Source organism: Triticum aestivum, chromosome 2B, assembly GCF_018294505.1.
Source record: "Triticum aestivum cultivar Chinese Spring chromosome 2B, IWGSC CS RefSeq v2.1, whole genome shotgun sequence".
Lineage (NCBI taxonomy): Eukaryota > Viridiplantae > Streptophyta > Magnoliopsida > Poales > Poaceae > Triticum > Triticum aestivum.
The window spans coordinates 416,551,312-416,572,443 of record NC_057798.1 but is presented as its reverse complement, the minus strand read 5'-3'; the positions used below and the strand labels follow the sequence as shown (position 1 = coordinate 416,572,443).

Here is a 21,132-nt window from a genome sequence, read left to right as displayed (position 1 = left end):
TTGCTTCTAAGAGAGCTACAGTGCTGTTTTTTGTTTCGCTCTTGCCTGACGGTGACGCCACTTCCTCGCCGTGCAGTTTGGTCGATGTAAGGGTTGTGCAGTTTTTCGGTGATTGGCTTGTGCGTGCAGTCCACTATTGGGACCCGATGCATTTTGTTTTGAGTGGCAAAGGAGGGACACAGTACGAGTATGGCTACGAAACAGCGCACTCAGAGATCAGCGCAAAGGCGTTGCCGAAGAAGTACACTTTTGTACTGTGAGACGAGCACCGTCAGGATTTGTTGCTACCACCAGCTCCACCAACGGGATGAATTTTGAAGATCTCTTTTTTGATTTCTCCAGCTCGCTGCGTGAGAAAAATGTTACAAGATTGTATGTTTAGTTCCATATGTTGAAGGGCATTTGTCTTAATTGCAAAAATGGCAAGCAAATATCCTGCTAACATTTCAAAAAGTGTGCGTGTGCATACAGTTTGGTTAGCTCGGTATACTTTGTTGCGGTTCACTTGTTTGTTAAAAAAAATCAAAAGAGTGTTGTTGGAAGGTAACATCTTTTGGTGCCAAAAATGTAATTTTAAATGCAGTCCACTTGACTTATTCATGCAGCTCACTAGCAATGGCCATGTTGTTCGGATGAATTTACCAAGAATTTTTTTTAAAAAAGTTAAAAACAACAAAATAATTATGTGGTTCACTTCGATACAACAAATAATTATGCGGTTCACTTGCCCCGTCTCTGCGGCCCGCCCTCGTTCATAAAAAGGTAGGAAAAAATGACAAAAACTTACAAAAACTTGTGTGAGAAAATTTACGTCCGACAAAAAGATATTATGCAGCTCGCTTGCCCACCCGACGCAGTGCGGTTTTCATTATGAAGTAGTGCGATCGGCCTATGATGTTGTTCATCCCGTAAGTGCAAAAATATTGTTACGAAAGCGGAAAAAGTAATGCGTTTCACTTCTTAATAGTGTTGTGGTTCATTTACACCCGATGTGAAGTGCACTCTACTTCCACGTCCTTGAAAAAAAATTACGTTTGAATAAAAGAAACCATGCAATTCTCTTACCCATCTGATGCAGTGCATTTTTTCGTCTGATGCAGTGCGGTTTTCAGTCGGATGAAGTACTCACGTCGATTTGGGTGTCGCAAAAAACAGAGTGTCCGCATTTCGGTAAATTCAAAATTCCTCTTAAACCGTAAAGAATTAGAGAAAGTGCTCTACATAAAAAAGTTGCGCCTCGTCGATATCTTTCCAACGGCGTACCGTTTGAATCATCCTGACCAGCGGTTTGTAAAAAATTCACGAAAAACCGCTGCTGTGACTCGTCGTCCGCCGCACAATTTTCAAAATTAACTTAAAACCGTAGAGAATCTCAAAACCATTTCTACATATGAAAGTTGCGCCTTGTCTGTAGCATTCCAATGATGTATTACACGCCTCGTTTCGACAAACGGTTCAAAAACTAGAGCGAAAATAGTACCGAAAATTGCAAAAAATTCGAAAAAAACGTAATTCTGCGATTTAGTATTTTTGAAACTGCTCTTAAACCGTAAGGAATTAGAAAAAATAATAGATATGAAAAAGATGCACCTCGATGATATCTTTCCAACGGTGTATCATTTGCTTCGTTTCGACAAGCGGTTTAGAAGAAATGGCGAAAAAAAGATTGCTCCCACTCGTCATGGGCCGCACCATTTTCAAAACTGCCTCTTAAACCGTGTGCAATCTCGAAAAGTGTTCAACATGTCGAAGTTGCGCCTAATTCATAGCTTTGCAACACTATATTACACGCCTTATTCCGATAAACGGTTAAAAAATTAGAGCGAAAACAGTACTGAAAAAACAACGCGTGCAGTTTTTTCCGACGAGAAGTTCACTCATGTGAGTACTGCAACACACTTGGTTCAAAGAATGACGTGCACTTGTGTTCAGCGTTCAGTGTGGAAGTGTTATCAGAATAGTTATTCTACTAATATTAGCAGAATAGACCGTCTGTATATATACATCTGGTTTATTCTGTTATGCGTAACAGAATATTATTCTGTTACCCTACTTGAAACTGATGAAATTCGAACGATTGAACTGATGCTTTCTGTTGCTGTTAAAAATCGTCTTTTTTAGTTCAAATTTTTTTGTAATTTTTTTTGTTGAAACGGAGCGTGTAATATATCGTTGGAAAGCTCTTGACATCCATATTACAATCTTATAATTTGTTTTTGCAAAGAATTTATAATTTAAGAGCAGTTTTGAAAAAAACGTTTTTTTAAATCGAAAATGCGAATCGTATTTTGGACTTAATTTTCAAATGGTTTATCGGAATTGAGCAAATGAGATGGCGTTGGAAAGCTTGTGAAAATCCGCATCTTCCATATATCTACTATTTTTTCAAATTCTATATGATTTAAAAGTAATTTGAAAAACGGTGAAATTCTGGGCGAAATGTATTTTCACTGTTTTTTGCAAACGGTTTGTCGGATTGACGCAAATGATACGGCGTTGGAAAGCTATGGAAAATGCGCAACTTTTGCGTATAGAAAGTTTTTTTCTAATTCCTGACGGTTTAAATACAAATTCAAATACGGTTAAAATTGGTATTGAACGCGGGTTTTTAAAAAAGTTTGCCGAAATGGGGCAAATAATATACCGTTGGATAGCTATCAAAAATGCAAAACTTAGTCATGTTGGACGTTTTCTCAAATTCTTAGCCGTTGAAGAGTAATTTTGAATACGGTAAGATCCATCGTGTTGTTTTTTCCTTAGGAAAAACAGAGTTGTCGTACTGATCTACGTGTGTGTTCGCGCTGAGCTATTTTTTATAGATTAGTTTTGAATTCTTCTAAAAACGAAGGACTCAAACTGATCTCCATTTTGGGTTTGTACTGAGCGTGTTTTATAGACTAGACCCTACTCTATTTTTTTATACTGTTTTCTCTTAACTTTTTCAACTGTTTACGATATCATAGTCTTCAAACTTGCATAGGTTATGTCGTTGAACTGAATGATATATTTTGAAAAATAAATAATTTCGTGAGTTTCTCCCGTCCCGAAAACAAAGTAGTTATACTAATATATCTGTAGTCCGGAAAACAAAGTACTTGTACTAATATATCTATATGTTTGTACTGAGGTATTTTTCATAGTTCGAAAATGTTTTGGGTTGAGCAGTCAAACTTTCATCATCGAACCAACATAGTTTATATAGCTGAACTAAAATAAACTTTTCCACAATAAATGTGATGTGCTTTTTCTTTGTTTTTCTTTGAGCATATATTCCTCAGGTTCAAAGACAAACTTTCTCAAATTCCATAGAAGAACCGACATCTATTTATGATCTAAACATATATGCTAGCAAACATTCCATACAATTTTTTGTCTGTTCGTGGACATCAACCAAAATAGGAAGGAGAGAGCACTCGAACTGATAATTGTTTTTTATTCATACTGATCAATGTTTTTAATTCAAACCATTTTTTTCCTTTCTTGTAGAAACATCAAACTATCATATACACTTTCTTTTAAAAAGTAGCAATCATATTATCATACACAGAAGAACTTGCAGCTGCTGCTATGTTTATGGATTGCATGTTTTCATTATCCTCATTGCCTTCATCGTATACTTCATCCTTAGCCTGCTTGGTATCCTTCATGCTAGTGATCAGCGTCGTCATCCTGGGCTTGCTTTGTAGGCATTATTCCCCAAGGTGCCACATCCTTACTCACTATGCTGATGTGTTTGTACTGCCCAAACAAATATGTGAGAGCACAAAATAAAAAAATTCAAACACTATTTGGTGCTAACAGGAATAGAAACAAACACTAAAGAGCATGACACAACCAAATTATCTCTCTCATATTAATTCATTGTCCATGGATCCATGTGTTGTAGCATGTGAACCCCAAAGCTAGCAATAGTAGTAGCTTCTCCGAGTAGCGACAACTCGAACTTGTGCAACAAACACCTACTTTTCTATTACATGCAGACAATTGATTAGCAGCAGTAAGTTGGAGCTGGGATGGATAGGAGATTGCATTACCAGCAGAGCTTCCCAGAGGTTTTCCTTGTTGGCAGCATCGCGAATGGGAGGAGAGCATTTGAAACAAGTGTTCCCATCTCGAACTTCCTGCAGAAGATGCTATTACAAGCAGAACGGTTGTAATAAATTGAACTATAGCACCAGAGAAAAGCAACAACGTTTGCACCAAAATATTTAGTTTCTTTCAGTCACACACTGTTTTATGTTATCCTCATTCTATCAGTTCTTATATACTTAATATTTAACCACCATCTTCTTTCCATTCTCATTGTTCTTTTGCTAATTAGAACACTACTGCGGGAGCACCAACTCATATGTGACAGTGCATAGGATGCGAAGGTGCAGCTGGCTTTAGATTCAACAATCCTCTATCAATACAAGGAACAACAGCAGCAGCAAATCCCTCTCAGTAATCTCTTTCTCACTCACCTTACCCTATAGCAGCAGCGACCAGGGCACACGAACCACCAGCAGCTAGCAAGCAACAACGACATTGCGGGCGGGGCGGCGCACTGTATCAATTTCATGAATTGAAATAAATAATGAACGACTAGAGCCATTTTCTGTAATGGCCTGATGCAATTACAGAATCATCAAAGCAAACTAGTTGCAAAAAATCATCTCCAAACTTGTGACTTGACCTTTTAAATTACAAGATTGAACTATATATGAGCTATCTAGGCCAAGTGGAAATTTTTGACTTTACCATTCGAATTCCCATTTGGGGTTTCTTTTTTGTTTGATCTTTTTCACGAACTTATCTGAGACGGTCAATTTGCTGAACTTGGACCACAGTCAGCGGTCAATTTGGACTGAAAAGGATATTGTGGTTGTGCCTGGGAGGAATAAAAGGGGTTTGCCTAGGCAGAAAGCCGAGCGTGGTCTGGGGAAGAAGCCGTTTGATCCTGTTTATCCTGAAAACTGCAGATTATAGGATAGGACTATTATGCATCTGCCCACGATCCCATTTACTAGAAACTGGACCTGCTACTTCCCACCATTCCATTTTTATCATGTCATGATCAAAATGGGTTTGATCCCAATGTTCAGACCGGAATACTACAGCGGTTTGTGATCTAAAAGTTAGCAACTATGGATCAAAAGTTATAATAAAGGTCCTTAACATTTGCCATTGCTTGAATTATTCGAGCACCTGCTGAGCGACCGACAATAAGAGAAGTTGTGAAAATGCTTATTGACATTGATTCTACTTTCGTATTTGAAGGGCAAAGTATAAGACTAATAAGTAAAAGCAGGTTACCTTTTCTTTGTAAGATGCCACCATCAACAAAATGAGGACCTTTACCCACATAATAGCAACCGCGCTATTAAGTAGCCGATTACGAACCTTAGAATGTGTTACTAGTGTGTTGGAAGCAAGTAAGTTGCAGGCTGTCATTAATCTGGAGGTGTAGTAGCCTCTGGTAGCCTCATAAGTCATGTATCTGCAGCAGTTTCTGTAGAAATTCTATATATAGCGTGCAGTTCCTGTAAAAATGTTAGATCATGATTTACTGTACTACACTGTAAGATCTGCACTGTAAGATAATGATGTACTCCACTTGGATAACGATGTATGCACTGTTAGATAACGATAAAACATAGCATCCTAGTCCCATCATGACTACTTTGAATGGGCTAGATTTTATCAACAAGGAGCATGTACCGGTTTACACATTAATTCTGTATACATTTGCTGAAGTTACCTTAGACTTGCATCTAGTTTTGGCACACCCAATAATAGTTGTACTGAGATGGTCAACTAATTGTACTAAGATAGTGAACTTACTTATTGCAAAAAGAAAGTCTAAATCATGGCTGAAATTTATTCTAAATCATAAGATTGATGGGAGTATAAGGTAACTTCAGCAAATGTATACGGAATTTTAAATTTCCGAGCACATACCTTCTGTTCTTGTTTGTTGCCGGGCATGACGCTCCTACTCCTGTGGACTGACGGCACCGGCGAAGTCGAGCTGAAGGAGCAGGGATCACGAGCGGCGGCTGGGTGCGCCGGGATTTTGCTGCTGTAAGGGGATCCCAGCTACTACCAAGTCATTCCCAAGGAGCTTCTAGAGGCGGCGCAGTTGGTCGCAGGCCATGTGTAAGTTTCAACTATCAGGTGTGTCGGGATTTGGCCGCTGTAGAGAAACAAGAAGTCAGAACAAACAAGAGTTATATAGGTTACAGATTTTTGCCTTCTATAATGACGTGCTTCCTGGGCAGTCCAAAAGCAGCAGCACCACAAGTTCAGTAGCCGCTCAACACGCCCACCTACTCCATGGGAATTTACACAGACTAGTTTGGAATTTATAAAAACTTTTAAAACATGAACTCTGTGGTCCAAAACTTGGTGTTTGAACTAAAATGCATGTTTTTAATTAAGTTGCATGATAGCTCAAAATCGAAATCAAATCATTCATAAATTGCACCAAATATATCACATTTTTGCAAAGATGAAATGTATCCAGTGTTGCTAGCAAGATGATTAATAGAATGACTCTATGTATCTCTCTTATTACTGTCCATGATGCTCTGGTAAGTGATAACAATATACAATGTACAATACACACATGTACTACACAAGACTCTACGTCTGTACTGCCCAGAACAACAAATTAACCAAAAGAAAACTAATTTATGAAGGAAACAATTCTTGAACTTTGGTTAGAGCTTTGTTCATTGAGATTTTTGAACTCTTGCAGTAGTTATACCTGAACTTGCACTACACACTTCTTATTCAGTTGAGAGCGTCCGATATTTTTGCAACACCAATAACATTCTAACCCTTTTAGCAAGTTGTAACAGAGCCAAAAGGCGTGTATGAGAACTTGTTCCAACAATCTAAATCTATAAATAGTAAAATGTATACACTTCTTTTAACCAAGAAAGTAATAACTTGTTTCTATGCTGATCTGGAGACAGTAAGGTTCAGTTTTTGAAAGTAAGCTGCTACAGCCAGTAGGGACCAAGTACACTCAGTAAGAATTTTATCTGCAAGGCAAAATGACACCAAGATTCTGCAAAAAATAAATCATACAAAATAACCCAAATAATCAAGAACTTCCTGTATGTTAATTTTTGAACTCCCTTGAACAGAACTGCTCGCTTTTTTCTGTTGACTAAGCCACTTACATACAAACGGAAATAAATTTGTAGACCAAAGGACTCAGTAAATTGAACCATTAATTTTCCAACCAGAGCAAGAGTTAGCAAAAGTGAACTATTTCCTTAATGATTTTCCAACCAAAAATCACATATTTTCAAACGAAACCAAACTTTTTCAGTGAACTTCTTTAGGTTTATGTGTTCGAACTTACCAACTTTCCAAACAAGTACTTAGCTCGCTTATCTTCTTTCCTTCATGATGGAATTAGAAGTTCACAACATAGAAGCAATAACACATGGATCAACTAGGACAAACAACAGAACACAAAACTAAACAGAAATTAAACCAAACAATAGGGCACAGTTTTACTCTCTAGTATACTAACCACTACAGAATATTCAGTACAGTGGTAATACTAATTTGCTCATCCATTTGGTAATTTCTTAAGGTTGTGAAATTAGATTTTTTTAGAGGTTTCATGAGAAATCAAATATTTTCATCTCATACAAGTGAATGAATTGTTCCTGCTTTGCAACAAACATTCTAGAGGAACTACAAAATGATTAAAGAGTACTATATAAATTTCTTTATCTGGCAAATTATGAAATAGATCTTAAACCATTTTAGAAGATGCTCTTTTGTGTGCAACTTTTCTGTGAGTCCATTTGATACAAATAAAATCGCATCAGATTGGAGGGAAAGTTAGATCATGTTGTCATATGCACAACTGAGCTAAGTTGATATCTGCATCTCTAATATATTTATTTAGCTTGCCATTTCATCAAACAGGTGCTAGGCACCTTGACTTCTCAACTTTCATGATCTTTCGAGATGAAAAAGTGCAATTTTTTATGGAACCAAACTTCTGAACTTTTTCCAATACACTCTTTGAACATGTGGCGGCGTGCACCAGTGCCGGCAAAAGCTCGTACGTGAAGGAGCATGGCAGGACGAGCTCGGACGGATAAGGGAGGAATAGTTGGACTGATGTGAGCCCCATACCTGGATGAGGACCGGAGGAAGTAATCCATGTGGGCGGTGGGGGCTGTCTGTAGAACTGAGCTTTTTTTCTTGCAGTTAGTCCAATCTCCCTCGTGCTGCAGTACAGGGAGAAACAAATTAGTGAGAGAAAAGAGATGTGTGTACTGCTGCTGTTATTTTTGTTGAACCGCAACTAAATGTCATAATGAAGATAAACCGGAGAAGAGGTTGCGTGTCAGCGGTGCTGGATGCAGAGGACCGTGGGGGGAACTACCTAAATTCCTCAACCTGAACTGTAGATATTAGGAAATTTGAACTAATAGTAATTCATTAAATCGGTGAACCCGAGTTTTTGAAATCTTTTCTGCAAAAACTATGTACCTTGCAAGTGCTCGTAAGATTTTTTTGAACTGACCGTATGATAGTATTTGAGCTTTTTTCATAATATTTATTCTGTTATCAGGAGCTATATAATCCATTTGGGATTGTATAAAGAAACATACAGTGGCATACTAGGGATCTCCAGATTGCTTACAACCTTACTAACAAAAAGATGTCAATAATTTTGTAAATGCATTTCCAGCAAGAACAGTTTATTAGCTCAAGGTTATGTCTTGATCAAAACTCATATGCAATAACAAACACTTGGGGATTAGAAGGTAAAAGTAAAAGAGAGGAGAGGCTCTCTCACAGAGTTCCTGATGTCAAAGCAGTGTTCCTGCCGCAGATGGATGCAGATGAAGGGCTTTTTTGACCTTGATGTAGAAGAAAGAGCAAGGGAAGTACTCCCACAGTTCACCATCTTCTGACAAACCAAAATTACCATTTTTAGCAAAACAAAAAGAAATTGTAGACCGCAAGAATTAGCAAAATGAACCACCAGTTTGTGCTAACTACAGAACTGCATGAATTAGCGAAATTGAACTTTTGTTTCTAATGGAATTTCATCCGCAACGCGAGACTGGCGGCATGTATATCACATCGTAACAGGGGTGTCAAGGACTTAGTTGAACTTTGTACAGAGATCTAAACTTAGTTGAACTCATTTTAGCACAAAGTTCGTCAACACACGCGCACACACAAGGATATGAGATCTGCACAAACAAGCACTTATGAATGAGCACCAAACATGTTGGTGTACTTGTGAATGGAAGCTCTGTGTTTCCATGATGAGGGCGCAACCTCAATGGGGCACGCGAGGAAAATGTGTGTACTATAATTCAACAATAGAGAATATAGATAAGCAAACACCTATTTTTATGGAGAATATACCATTTTTTGACAGCCTTCATGTGACCAGTGGTGCCGGAGGTGATCTCGTGTCTCCTGCTGCTACAGATCGACGAGGAACAGGCGTGAGAGTGAAAACAAAACCAGTGAACAGAGTGGGAGTAAGCGGTGGTCGAGCGGCAGATGGAGCCCCACAACTCATGGACCCGCGTCCACCGCTGACCGTCGCCAGCCCAGCCGAACTCCATGAGGTCCACCCGCGCCACATCGCCATCATCATACTACATCAGGATCTCCATGTACATTGCGTTCCACACCTCAACGTGGAAGCCCACCTTTAGCCAGGAACTCGCTTGGGAACCAACTGCTCGATCGTAGACCACACTCGTCCTTGTGGGACTGCCACAAGCGTCGAGGTTGAACTGTTGCACAAAAGAAAATCAGGAACTCATGGGATGCAGGGTCGAAATGTTGCACAAAAATATATGATTTCTCTTTTTGCTTAGACATTCCCACAAACGTACCAAGTGCACAGGTTGAACTGATCTCGTGCATGGCATGTACTTGCTCGAGGGTAGGCTGGGAGCTACGAATGGAGTAGCACATGGAGGTGAACTTCAACTGGGAGGCTACATAAAAAGAGGACAAAACTAAGAGAGATAGCAGTCATTGAACTGAAACAAAATTAGGAATTCAATTGGACTAAATCAAGAAATTAACTAATTGTGCCACGAGTTAGGCAATGTGGAAGATCATTCCATTTTATTATCTCTCTCTCTCTCTCTCTCTCAACTCAGATCACCCTGCTGCAGCAACAAACAGCAGCAGCGCACCAACGCAAGCAGCAGGGGCTTCATGCAATTTTTGACTTGATTTTTTTGATTGAACTGAGCTTGAATTTTCCACTGAACTTAGCTTAAACATCACCAGAAATTAGTTGAACTTTTTGTACTGAACTTTGTACAGGGATCCACATTTTACCTAAACTTTTTTAGAGGGATTTTCACGGCTGGCCGATGGTGAAGGCAGGGCGAGCAGAGGCACATGAGGACCTACTAGACGTTGTCACCATTGCCATTGTACTCTGGAAGGAGGATGGTGATGGGAGCAAGCCTCTATTGACGGAATCGCACGGGACACATCGGGAGTGCGGCCGCCGGTGGCAAGGACCGGCCATCCCTCGGTGATCCACCACCGTGGCTAGCCTCAGGACAGAGTTGGCGCGCGAGGCAGCAGTGGGACAGTTGTGCGCGAAGACCGGCGGTGCTCGGAGGTAGGTGGTGGCGCTCAGAGGCAGGGGCTAGGTGGCGCCGCACTGAGGGAGGGAGGTTGTGGAGGCGGCTTGCTGGGGCAGGGGGCCGACGGCGGCGTGCCCGGCAGGGTTTCGAATTATACATAACTCAATCGGTGTGGCAGTTGATGTTCCTGCTTCAAATGAAACATAACTTACCACAAACCTCTACAGGTTTTCTTTAACTTCTCTAGATCAAAAACCCAAGGAGTGTGGACTAAAGAATTAAACCAACGAGCAAAACCACAAGTGTAAACTTATCTGGAGGCTTTTGCTGAACGGACGAGATGAGATGATGCCCAAGCAAAACCTGACTCTGCCTGACTTAACAAAAAACAAAGGAGCATGAACTTTGAACTTTCTCTGCAACCAAAACCGAAGGAGTCAGAACTGAACAAATAGACAAAAGGAGAAAAACCTAAAGTGTGAATTAATCTTTACTTTGAACTTCTCTGGATAAATGAAGCTTTGTGGCAAAGATAATTAAAATGTTATGTAACAGAGTGTGAGACACACGTACTGGTTTTCTCTCTCTCTCTCTCTCTCTCTCTCTCTCTCTCTCTCTCTCTCTCTCTCTCTCTCTCTCTCTCTCTCTCTTTTGAGGCATAAACATAAACATTTCGAGAGCATATAATGACTTAAAAAAGAAACACAAAAAAGGTATTTAATTTCTCTGTACACGAATCATCGAACAATTTTAAGAGGGGTGAGATAGCAAGCAACAATAGTTCAGAAATAGAGATATTGAAGGGCAGCAACAACCGGCTCCCATGCGATGGAAAGAGCAGCAATGACCATCACCATGGCTGGTGGTGAATAATGACCGAGATTCCTAAGACCGACAAATGTTGCTCCACCCAAAATTCCTTGGATTAATTGTTCAATGGAAGCTGCAAGAAGACAATGTTTGCTGCTGTGTAGGGTGGTACTGACACACTCGGCACTAGGGAATTTCCTGCTTGCGCAAGATCGAACTGCACCAGTTCGTGATGCAAAGGACGTCTACTTGACTTGTCGGCGTGGTACTGACCCACACTCCCCTGTTGAATCGCTGCATGTTGTTGTGCAGGGCCACTTGCCCGCTGGAGCTGACAGAAACAATTCAGTACTAATATTCCTAGAGGCTTTGTAAAGAAGCAAAACAAGGTTAGCAGCAGTACATACACCACACGCAAGTTCTGAAATGAACCTATTTTTCTTGTTCAAACTTCTGAATTGAACCTCTTCTTGAAGTTGAGAGAAACAAAGTCAGCCAGGGGGTTGACGCACAGGATTTGTCGGGGCAGTGTTGAACTGGTAGTGGTGGTGGCGTTGAACGGCGCGTGTTGCTGGAAGAAGGCAGGAGGACTGGGCTCGTCGCCAGTAGGAGGCGCAGGGTGGCGACCGAATCCATGGGAGGAGGCGCGTCGCTCGTGGCGGCGGTGAAGGTGACTGGGTGTCCCTTGAAGGTGGCTGATGGCGGGTGGAAGCGGGGGCCGGCGGCGGAGAGTCTTGCGGGAGGCCGGTGGCGGCTTGTGTGACGGTAGCATGGTGGCGGCGCGTGTGGTGGGAGGCCGGCGGCGGCGCGCTAAAAGCAGGGGCGGAGGCCATTCGCTGGTGGGAACTGGGCGGTGGGTGGGATTTTACCCAGCTCGTATCGGTGCGGGTCGGTGTGCATAGCCAGTCGGCGGAGGAGCGGACGGCCAGCCGGCGTCAGCGCGTGGGTCGGAGGAGCGACCCGTCACGGCGCCGCGGGCTCCCCCGGCTGCCGCCGTCGCTGGCTCGCCCGCGACGGCTGCCTCCAGCGGAAGGAGGTGGGTAGGTTGGGGGCGGGTCGGGAAGTTTACTGTGGTCTGTGCGTCGCGTCCTTATAGGGACTGATGGTACCAGAATAATATTCTGTTATGGGCAACAGAATAGTCCAACCCTATATATATATATATATCATATACTTTTTTATGCTAAAGTGATAATTCGTTTATAAGGTAGAGTATGAATCAGAAATTTTATTGAAAACTAACAAACTATGATCTCAGTCATTGAAGCAATTGCAATTTATCATAATATCGTAAAATGTCAATGTAAGAGCTTTTGTATAGCACGTCCACATACTCAACTATATTTTAGTCTTTCATAATTGCTAATACTCACGCGGTACTTATGAGTTCAAAGCCTCAGTTGGACATGGAGAAAGATAGGGTCTTATAGTTTTGCCTCCCAACCTTTTACCTCAAGGATAATGTTAACAATAATACTTTATGATAACCTACATCCAAGTGTATATATATATATATATATATATATATATATATATATATATATATATATATATATATATGGGTCTTCCCCAACATATAGTGCTTGCCAAAAAAAAGTGTAAAAAGGAAAGGTGAATATCACCTTGACTCTTGTATAAGGGTAGAAGGTAAAAGTAAAAGATAGGCCCTTCACAGAGGGAAGCATAGGTTTTCATGCTCTTTTATGGTTGGATGCACATAATCTTAATGCAAAAAAATGTCACTTTATATTGCCGCTTGTGATAAAGAACTTTATTATGCAGTCCATCGCTTTTATTTCTTCCGTATCACAAGTTTGTATAAAGCTTATTTTATTCACACTAAAAGGTCATACATATTTAGGGAGCATTTTTTATTCCCTGCATTGATGACAACTTACTTGAAGGATGTTACTCAATCCATAGGTAGGTATGGTGGACTCCCATGGCAAAACTGGTTTAAGGGATGTTTGAATGCAGAAGTAGTATCTCTCCTTGGTGCAAAAGATTTGGATAGCATAGGAGGGAAAGCAAGCTCAACATGTTGGAGGATCCATGAGAATATAACTTCTATTCAGATATAATAAAACATAACCCATTATGTTGTCTTCCTTGTCCAACATCAACTTTTTAGCATGTCATATTTAATGAGTGCTCACAATCACAAAAGATGTCCAAGATAGTATATTTATATGTAAAACCTCTCTTTCTTTATTACTTCCTATTAATTGCAACAATGACCAAAACTATGTTTATCAACTTTCAACAAATTTTATTCATCACACTCTTTACATGTGAAGTCATCACTCTCCATAAGATCATTATATAATCTTTTTATTTCTTTTATTCTCTTTATTTTTCTTTTTCTCACGATCATAGTAAGAAAGCAAAGCCCTCAACTCAAAACTAATCTTTATTATATAACTCTCGGACTCGATTACATAGAGGGAACATAAACCAAACTCGAAGCTAGGTCATACTATTTTTTTATCTTACTAGATGAAGATATAACCAAAAGGATCGAACTAAGAAAAAGATAAAGATAAAGATGTGATGGTGATACGATACCGGGGCACCTCCCCCAAGCTTGGCACAATCCAAGGGGAGTTCCCATACCCATGTACTCAATTTCCTTCTTCGGAGGTGGTAGTGCAATGTTCTTGGCAATAATACCCTTTAGGACGTGATTTTCTTCCTCGAGCCTATTGACTTGCTGTTTGAGATCCATTATTTCCTTACAGAGTTTGCTTGTGACGGCGAGAGCTCCGATCACCCATGGATGCTTCCTGGCTGCGGGGAAAAAAGCAACACTCCTTTTCATGTTATCATAAGAGAGAAATCTAGCATCAGGAGGTATGATCGAATTCGGTATTGCTGAGCTCTGGAGTTCCTCCAGTATGAATCCAGGCTGAAGGCAAGAAGTAACTTCTTGATCCTCCTCCATGGCATCCACTCTTTTTAGGTCAGCCTTCATCTCTTCCTCTGATGACCACCCAAAGTGGTCAGCTTCGCTATTTGCTCTTGGGTCCGGTATCGGGTGAGAGACGCGACTCTCCCCGACCGACTGTTGCGAAGACACCTTGCTCCAAATCTGCTGCAAAATTATCTAAATACAAGAACATAGGATTTTTGTCGTGGTATGGTGGCCAAAACCTTCGGGAGATTATATAATGAATTTTTACCGACCAAAAGAATTATTCTGCAAGAAAACAGAGTCCGGAGGGCAGACGAGGTGGCCACAAGCCTCGGAGGCACGCCCAGGTGGGTAGGGCGCACCCCCAGGGCTTGTCGCCTCCTCGTGCACTTTTCGGACTACTTTTTTATTTTCCTAAATTTTTAAATATTCCAAAACGGAGTAAAATTGCCATTGGAAAAGTTTTGGAGTCGGTTTATGTTACTTCTTGAGCTTGCGTTGGTTTTTCCCTTGAAGAGGAAATGGTGATGCCGCAAAGTAGAGATACGTATTTTCCTCAGTTAGAGAACCAAGGTATCAATCCAGTAGGAGGTACAAGCAAGTCTCCAATCTATGCACCTGCACAAACATTCAAACACTTGCACCCAACGCGATAAAGGTGTTGTCAATCCCTTCACGATCAATTGCAAAGGTGAGATTTGATAGAGATAGATAAAATAAAAGGTAACTAAATATTTTTGGGTTTTGGGGTTTATAGATCTGAAAATAAAATATTTCAAAATAGTAGATTCAAAAGAAAATATGATGGAAAATAGACCCGGGGCCCATAGGTTTCACTAGAGGCTTCTCTTATGAAGGCAAATAATATGATGGGTGAACAAATTACTGTCAAGCAATTTATAGAAAAGCGCAAAGTTATGACGATATCCAAGGCAATGATTATGCATATATGCATCACGTCTGTGTCAAGTAGACCGAAACAATTCTGCATCTACTACTATTACTCCACACATCGCTCGCTATCCAGCATGCATCTAGAGTATTAAGTTCATAAAGAAGGGAGTAACGCCTTAAGTAAGATGACATGACGTTGAGGGATAAACTCAAGCAATATGATGAAACCCCCATCTTTTTATTCTTGATGGCAGTAATACAATACGTGCCTCGCTACCCCTACTATGTCACTAGATGAGGACACCGCAAGATTGAACCCAAAACTAAGCACCTCTCGCATTGCAAGAAACACCAATCTAGTTGGCCAAACCAAACCGATAATTTGAAAAGAAATACAAAGATATCAAATCATGCATATAAGAATTCAGAGGAGATTCAAATAATATTCATAGATAATCTGATCATAAATCCACAATTATAGGATCTCGACAAACACACCATGAAAGAATATTACATTTGATAGATCTCCAAGAACATCAAGGAGAACATGGTATTGAGAATCAAAGAGAGACAAGAAGCAATGTAACTACTAGCTATGGACCCGTAGGTCTGAGGTAAACTACTCATGCTTCATCGGAAGAGCAATAGGCTTGATGTAGATGCCCTCTGTGATTGAATCCCCCTTCGGCAGATCGCCGAAAAAGGCCCCAAGATGGGATCTCACGGGAACAGAAGGTTGTGGCCGTGGAAAAGTATTTTCGTGGCTTGTTCTGAGGGTTCTGCAATATATGTGAATATATAGGACAAGGAAGGAGGTCAGGAGGTCTCCGAGGAGGCCACAAGCCCTAGGGGCGCCCCCCGGGATGTGCCCCCTGGTTTGCTCCTTTCTCTAGGGCCTTCTGACTTTGACTGCAAGTCTCATAGATGTCTTCTAGTCCAAGAAAAATCGCCGCGAAAGTTTTATTCCGTTTGGACTCCGTTTGATATTCCTTTTCTGCGAAACTCAAAAACAAGAAAAAATAGAAACTGGCACTAGGCTCTAGGTTAATAGGTTAGTCTAAAAAATAATATAAAATAGCATATTAATGCATATAAAACATCCAAAACAGATAATATAATAGCATGAAAGAATAAAAAATTATAGATACATTGGAGACGTATCAAGCATCCCCAAGCTTAATTCTTGCTCGTCCTCGAGTAGGTAAATGATAAAAACAGATTTTTTGCTGTGGAATGCTACCTAACATATTTATCCATGTAATTTTATTTATTGTGGCATGAATGTTCAGATCCATAAGATTCAAAACAAAAGTTTAATACTGACATAAAAACAATAATACTTCAAGCATACTAATAAAGCAATCATGTCTTCTCAAAATAACATGGCCAAAGAAAGTTATTCGTACAAAATCATATAGTCTGGTTATGCTCCATCTTCACCACAAAAAGTATTAAATCACGCACAACCCCGATGACAAGCCAAGCAATTGTTTCATACTTTTGATGTTCTCAAACTTTTTCAACTTTCACGCAATACATGAGCATGAGCCATGTATAGCACTATAGGTGGAATAGAATATGGTGGTTGTAGAGAAGACAAAAGGAAGGAGATAGTCTCACATCAACTAGGCGTACCAACGGGCTATGGAGATGCCCATCAATGGATATCAATGTGAGTGAGTAGGGGTTGCCATGCAACGGATGCACTAGAGCTATAAGTGTATGAAAGCTCAAAAAGAAACTAAGTGGGTGTGCATCCAACTCGCTTGCTCACGAAGACCTAGGGCAATTTGAGAAAGCCCATCACTGGAATATACAAGTCAAGTTCAATATTGAAAAATTTCCACTAGTATATGAAAGTGATAAAATAGGAGACTCTCTATCATGAAGATCATGGTGCTACTTTGAAGCACAAGTGTGGAAAAAGGATAGTAGCATTGCCCCTTCTCTCTTTTCTCTCATTTTTTATTTTGGGCTCTTTGGCCTCTTTTTTTCCTCTCTTTTTTCGTCCATAGTCTCATCTCGACCTGTGGAGGATCATAGTCTCCATCATCCTTTCCTCACATGGGACAATGCTCTAATAATGATGATCATAAAACTTTTATTTACTTACAACTCAAGAATTATAACTCGATACTTAGAACAAATATATGACTCTATATGAATGCCTCCGGCGGTGTACCGAGATGTGGAATGACTCAAGAGTGACATGTATAAAAAATATGAATGATGACTTTGCCACAAATACGATGTCAACTACATGATCATGCAAAGCAATATGACAATGATGAAGCGTGTCATAATAAACGGAAAGGTGGAATTTGCATGGCAATATATCTCGGAATGGCTATGGAAATGCCATAATAGGTAGGTATGGTGGCTCTTTTGAGGAAGGTATATGGTTGGTGTAATGCACCGGCGAAAGTTGCGCGGTACTAGAGAGGCTAGCAATGGTGGAAGGGTGAGAGTGTGTATAATCCATGGACTCAACATTAGTCATAAAGAACTCACATACTTATTGCAAAAGTCTATTAGCTATCGAAACAAACTACTACACGCATGCTCCTTGGGGGATAGATTGGTAGGAAAAGACCATCGCTCGTCCCCGACCACCACTCATAAGGAAGACAATCAATAAATATATCATGCTCCGACTTCATCACATAACGGCTCACCATACGTGCATGCTACGAGAATCACAAACTTTAAATCAATTATTTCTATGAATCCACAATTACTCACTAGCATGACTCTAATATCACCATCTTTATATCTCAAAACAATCATAAGGAATCAAACTTCACATAGTATTCAATGCACTTTATATGAAAGTTTTTATTATATCCCTCTTGGATGCCCATCATATTAGGACTAAATTCATAACCTAAGAAAACTACCATGCTGTTTAGAGACTCTCAAAATAATATAAGTGAAACAAGAGAGTTCAACAATTTCTATAAAATAAAGCCATCGTCGTGCTCTAAAAAGATATAAGTGAAGCTCTAGAGCAAAATTGCCTAGCTCAAAAGATATAAGTGAAGCACATAGAGTATTCTAATAAATCATGATTCATGTGTACACCTATCAAAAGGTGTGTACATAAAGGATGATTGTGGCAAACTAAAAAGCAAAGACTCATATCATATAAGATGCTCCAAGCAAAACACATATCATGTGGTGAATAAAAATATAGCCTCAAGTAAATTTATCGATGGACGAAGACGAAAGAGGGGATGCCTTCCGGGGCATCTCCAAGCTTAGGCTCTTGGTTGTCCTTAAATATTACCTTGGGGTGCCTTGGGCATCCCCAAGCTTAGGCTCTTACCACTCCTTATTCTAAGTCTATCAAATCTTTACCCAAAACTTGAAAACTTCACAACACAAAACTCAACAAAAAACTCATGAGATCCGTTAGTATAAGAAAATAAAATCACCACTCTTGGTACTATTGTGAACTCATTATTTATTTATATTGTTATAATATTTACTGTATTCCAACTTCTCCATGGTTCATACCCCCCGATACTACCCATAGAGTCATCAAAATAAGCAAACAACACATAGAAAACAGAATCTATAAAAAACAGAACAATCTGTAGAAATCTGTAAACTTTGAGTACTTCTGTAACTTCAAAAGTTCTGAAAAATTAGAACAACATAAGTAATTTGTATATAAATCTTCTGCAAAAACATTCAGTATTTTATTGTGCTTCTGTGAATTATTAAAATTCTTTTACTGGGCGCAAAAGTTTCTGTTTTTCAACAAGATCAAATCAACTATCACCTTAAGCTATCCCAAAGGTCTTACTTGGCACAAACACTAATAAAAACACCAAAACACAATTACTACAGAGGTAATAATGTGTAATTTATTCAAGAACAGTAGCAAAAGAAAAATTACAAAAATAAAATTGGATTGCCTCCAACAAGCGCTATTGTTTAACGCCCCTAGCTAGGCATATTGCAATTGATCTAGGTATTGTCATCTTTGGTACGAAATCCATAAGTAGCTCTCATAATAGATTCATATGGAAACTTGATCTTATTTCTTGGAAAGTGTTCCATGCCCTTCCTCAATGGAAATTGAAATCTAATGTTTCCTTCTTTCATATCAATAATTGCACCAATCATTCTAAGGAAAGGTCTACCAAGAATAATAGAACATGTAGGATTGCAATCTATATCAAGAACAATGAAATCTACGGGCACATAATTCCTATTTGCAACAATGAGAACATCATTAATCCTCCCCATAGGTTTCTTGATAGTGGAATCCGAAAGATGCAAATTTAAAGAACAATCATCAAATTCATGAAAACCTAACACATCACATAAAGTTTTTGGAATCGTGGAAACGCTAGCACCCAAATCATACAAAGAATAATTATCATCATTAAAATTCTTGAAATCCAAAAGAGTGGCTTCATTGCTACTTAAAGTTTTGACCTCTCCAATCCCACTTTTATCAATTTTTGCATCAAGATCTATAAACTCCGAATCATTGGGACGCCTTCTAGCTAGAGTTGACTCATCTCCAGTCCTATATTGTTATGGCGCTGCTAGAAGGAGGGCGTGAGAGGGCCGGCCGGAGGCCTTTTTGCCCACGGCCGGGCAAGAGGGAAGGGATTTCCTTCTTAATTCTTGCTTGATTAGATTGATACATCTCCTCTCTTTATATAGAGAGGTTTACTTGACTCCCAAGCAAGGCTTACTTGACCCCTAAGCAAGCGACCCTTATCTCTAATTAACCCTAAGACTAATGGGCCCATTAGGCCCATTACGTACTCTAACACTACACCCCACCTGGACATGCAGCTTGTCCTCGGGCTGCAGCATAACCAACTTATAACCATGACTCGACGCAACACAAACCTAACACCTAAAAACAAGATTTTTACATCTCGGCTTGTTTTATTATTCTCAACCTGAAATGGACCGGGACGCTTTATTTTGGACCCCTTAACAAAAAATGGACACCATCCGCATGTCGGACGTGCATTTGTACAGCCACCTGGATCCCGTGGACACCACCTAGACAGAAGGAGTGCATGTGTATGACCACCTAGAAGTGGTCGCAAGAGTGACCAGCAGAGGCGCCCTCGCGGCGGCTGGTGGTGGAATGTAGTGGTGCTACACGATGCGCTGCTGTCAGTGACACCATGCCTTCTCCTTGCTGGACGGCTATTGGTTTGCACCGCACAGGGAAGAGTGGAGGGCTTGTGATGGAGAATGACGAGGAGGGGTGCGTCCCCCAACCGCCGATGTCGCAGACTTTGAGGTCGCTGCCCGCCGGGAAAATAGCATGCCCGCCGCCCATGGGGGAAACCGCATGCCCAAGATCCCCGACGCAGCGGATGATATCGAGGTCCTTTGCGCAGTGAAGGGCAACTTGGAGGAGCGACAGCTACAGACCACGCATCTCTCGCACATGCCGACGCGCTAGGAGGCAGCGCGCAGTAGCCTGCAGCCTCACCGCCGCCGACACGTGGCGGGTAGTGATCCAAGACAGAAACGGTGACGGCGACGGCGGGGACTGGACTTGGTGAAGCGGGACTCCCGTCGGTGCGGTCGATGCGTGACCGGAGCTGACCGGCGATGGCTGCTGCTGCAGCGAAGCACCGGGCGTGGCGGAGGCCGCCAGGAGCGGCGACTGCCACTGCAACCAGGGCTGGGCGATGGTGGCGATGGATGGCAGTTGCAGTGGCTGCTGAACTGGCCTGGCGAGCGCGGCGAAGGCCGCCTGGTGCGGCGGCTGCCACGGCAGCCATAGAGGCGCGGGGGCGGCGATGGGCGCTGGAGGCGCGGCGGGAGCCGGCGCCGGCCACTACGGCCACTGTGGGGCGGCGGCGGCAGGAGCTGCAGCTGGGGCTGCAGCATCCCAGCAAACGCCGTGGAGGCCCCTGTATGTGGCGAGTACCATGGTAG

At 41.0% G+C, this 21,132-nt stretch overlaps 1 protein-coding gene across 19 annotated transcripts; it reads right to left on the bottom strand.

The window, feature by feature from the left end:
* Positions 1-3,416: 3,416 nt before the first annotated feature.
* LOC123045235 (uncharacterized) lies at positions 3,417-12,457 on the bottom strand. 19 transcript variants are annotated; one of them, XR_006421163.1, is made up of 9 exons: positions 9,879-12,457; positions 9,397-9,776; positions 8,816-8,929; positions 8,146-8,240; positions 5,941-6,175; positions 5,296-5,522; positions 4,464-4,546; positions 4,035-4,121; positions 3,417-3,738 (listed from the first exon to the last, which is right to left on the bottom strand). XR_006421163.1 is itself a non-coding variant. In XM_044468202.1 (8 exons), exons 1-6 carry the CDS (start codon positions 9,912-9,914, stop codon positions 6,082-6,084), a joined length of 504 nt encoding a protein of 167 aa, XP_044324137.1. In that variant the 5' UTR covers positions 9,915-12,457; the 3' UTR covers positions 3,417-4,121; positions 5,296-5,522; positions 5,941-6,081. The 19 variants fall into 19 exon arrangements, 8 of the variants coding, with proteins under 8 accessions (XP_044324137.1, XP_044324139.1, XP_044324136.1 ...); XR_006421168.1 differs by having other exon boundaries at positions 4,464-5,522; XR_006421170.1 differs by lacking the exon at positions 4,464-4,546 and having other exon boundaries at positions 3,417-3,967.
* Between the last annotated feature and the right edge of the window lie 8,675 nt (positions 12,458-21,132).

Excerpts from the sequence above, each read along its gene's own strand:
- LOC123045235 (XM_044468201.1), bottom strand. The coding sequence starts at position 9,914 with ATGCCATGCACGAGATCAGTTCAACCTGTGCACTTG. Across the intron at positions 9,457-9,671 it reads AGGTGGGCTTCCACGTTGAG|CAGCAGGAGACACGAGATCA; the intron begins GTGTGGAACGCA and ends GTCGATCTGTAG. Across the intron at positions 8,241-8,815 it reads GCTTTGACATCAGGAACTCT|CACGAGGGAGATTGGACTAA; the intron begins GTGAGAGAGCCT and ends CCTGTACTGCAG.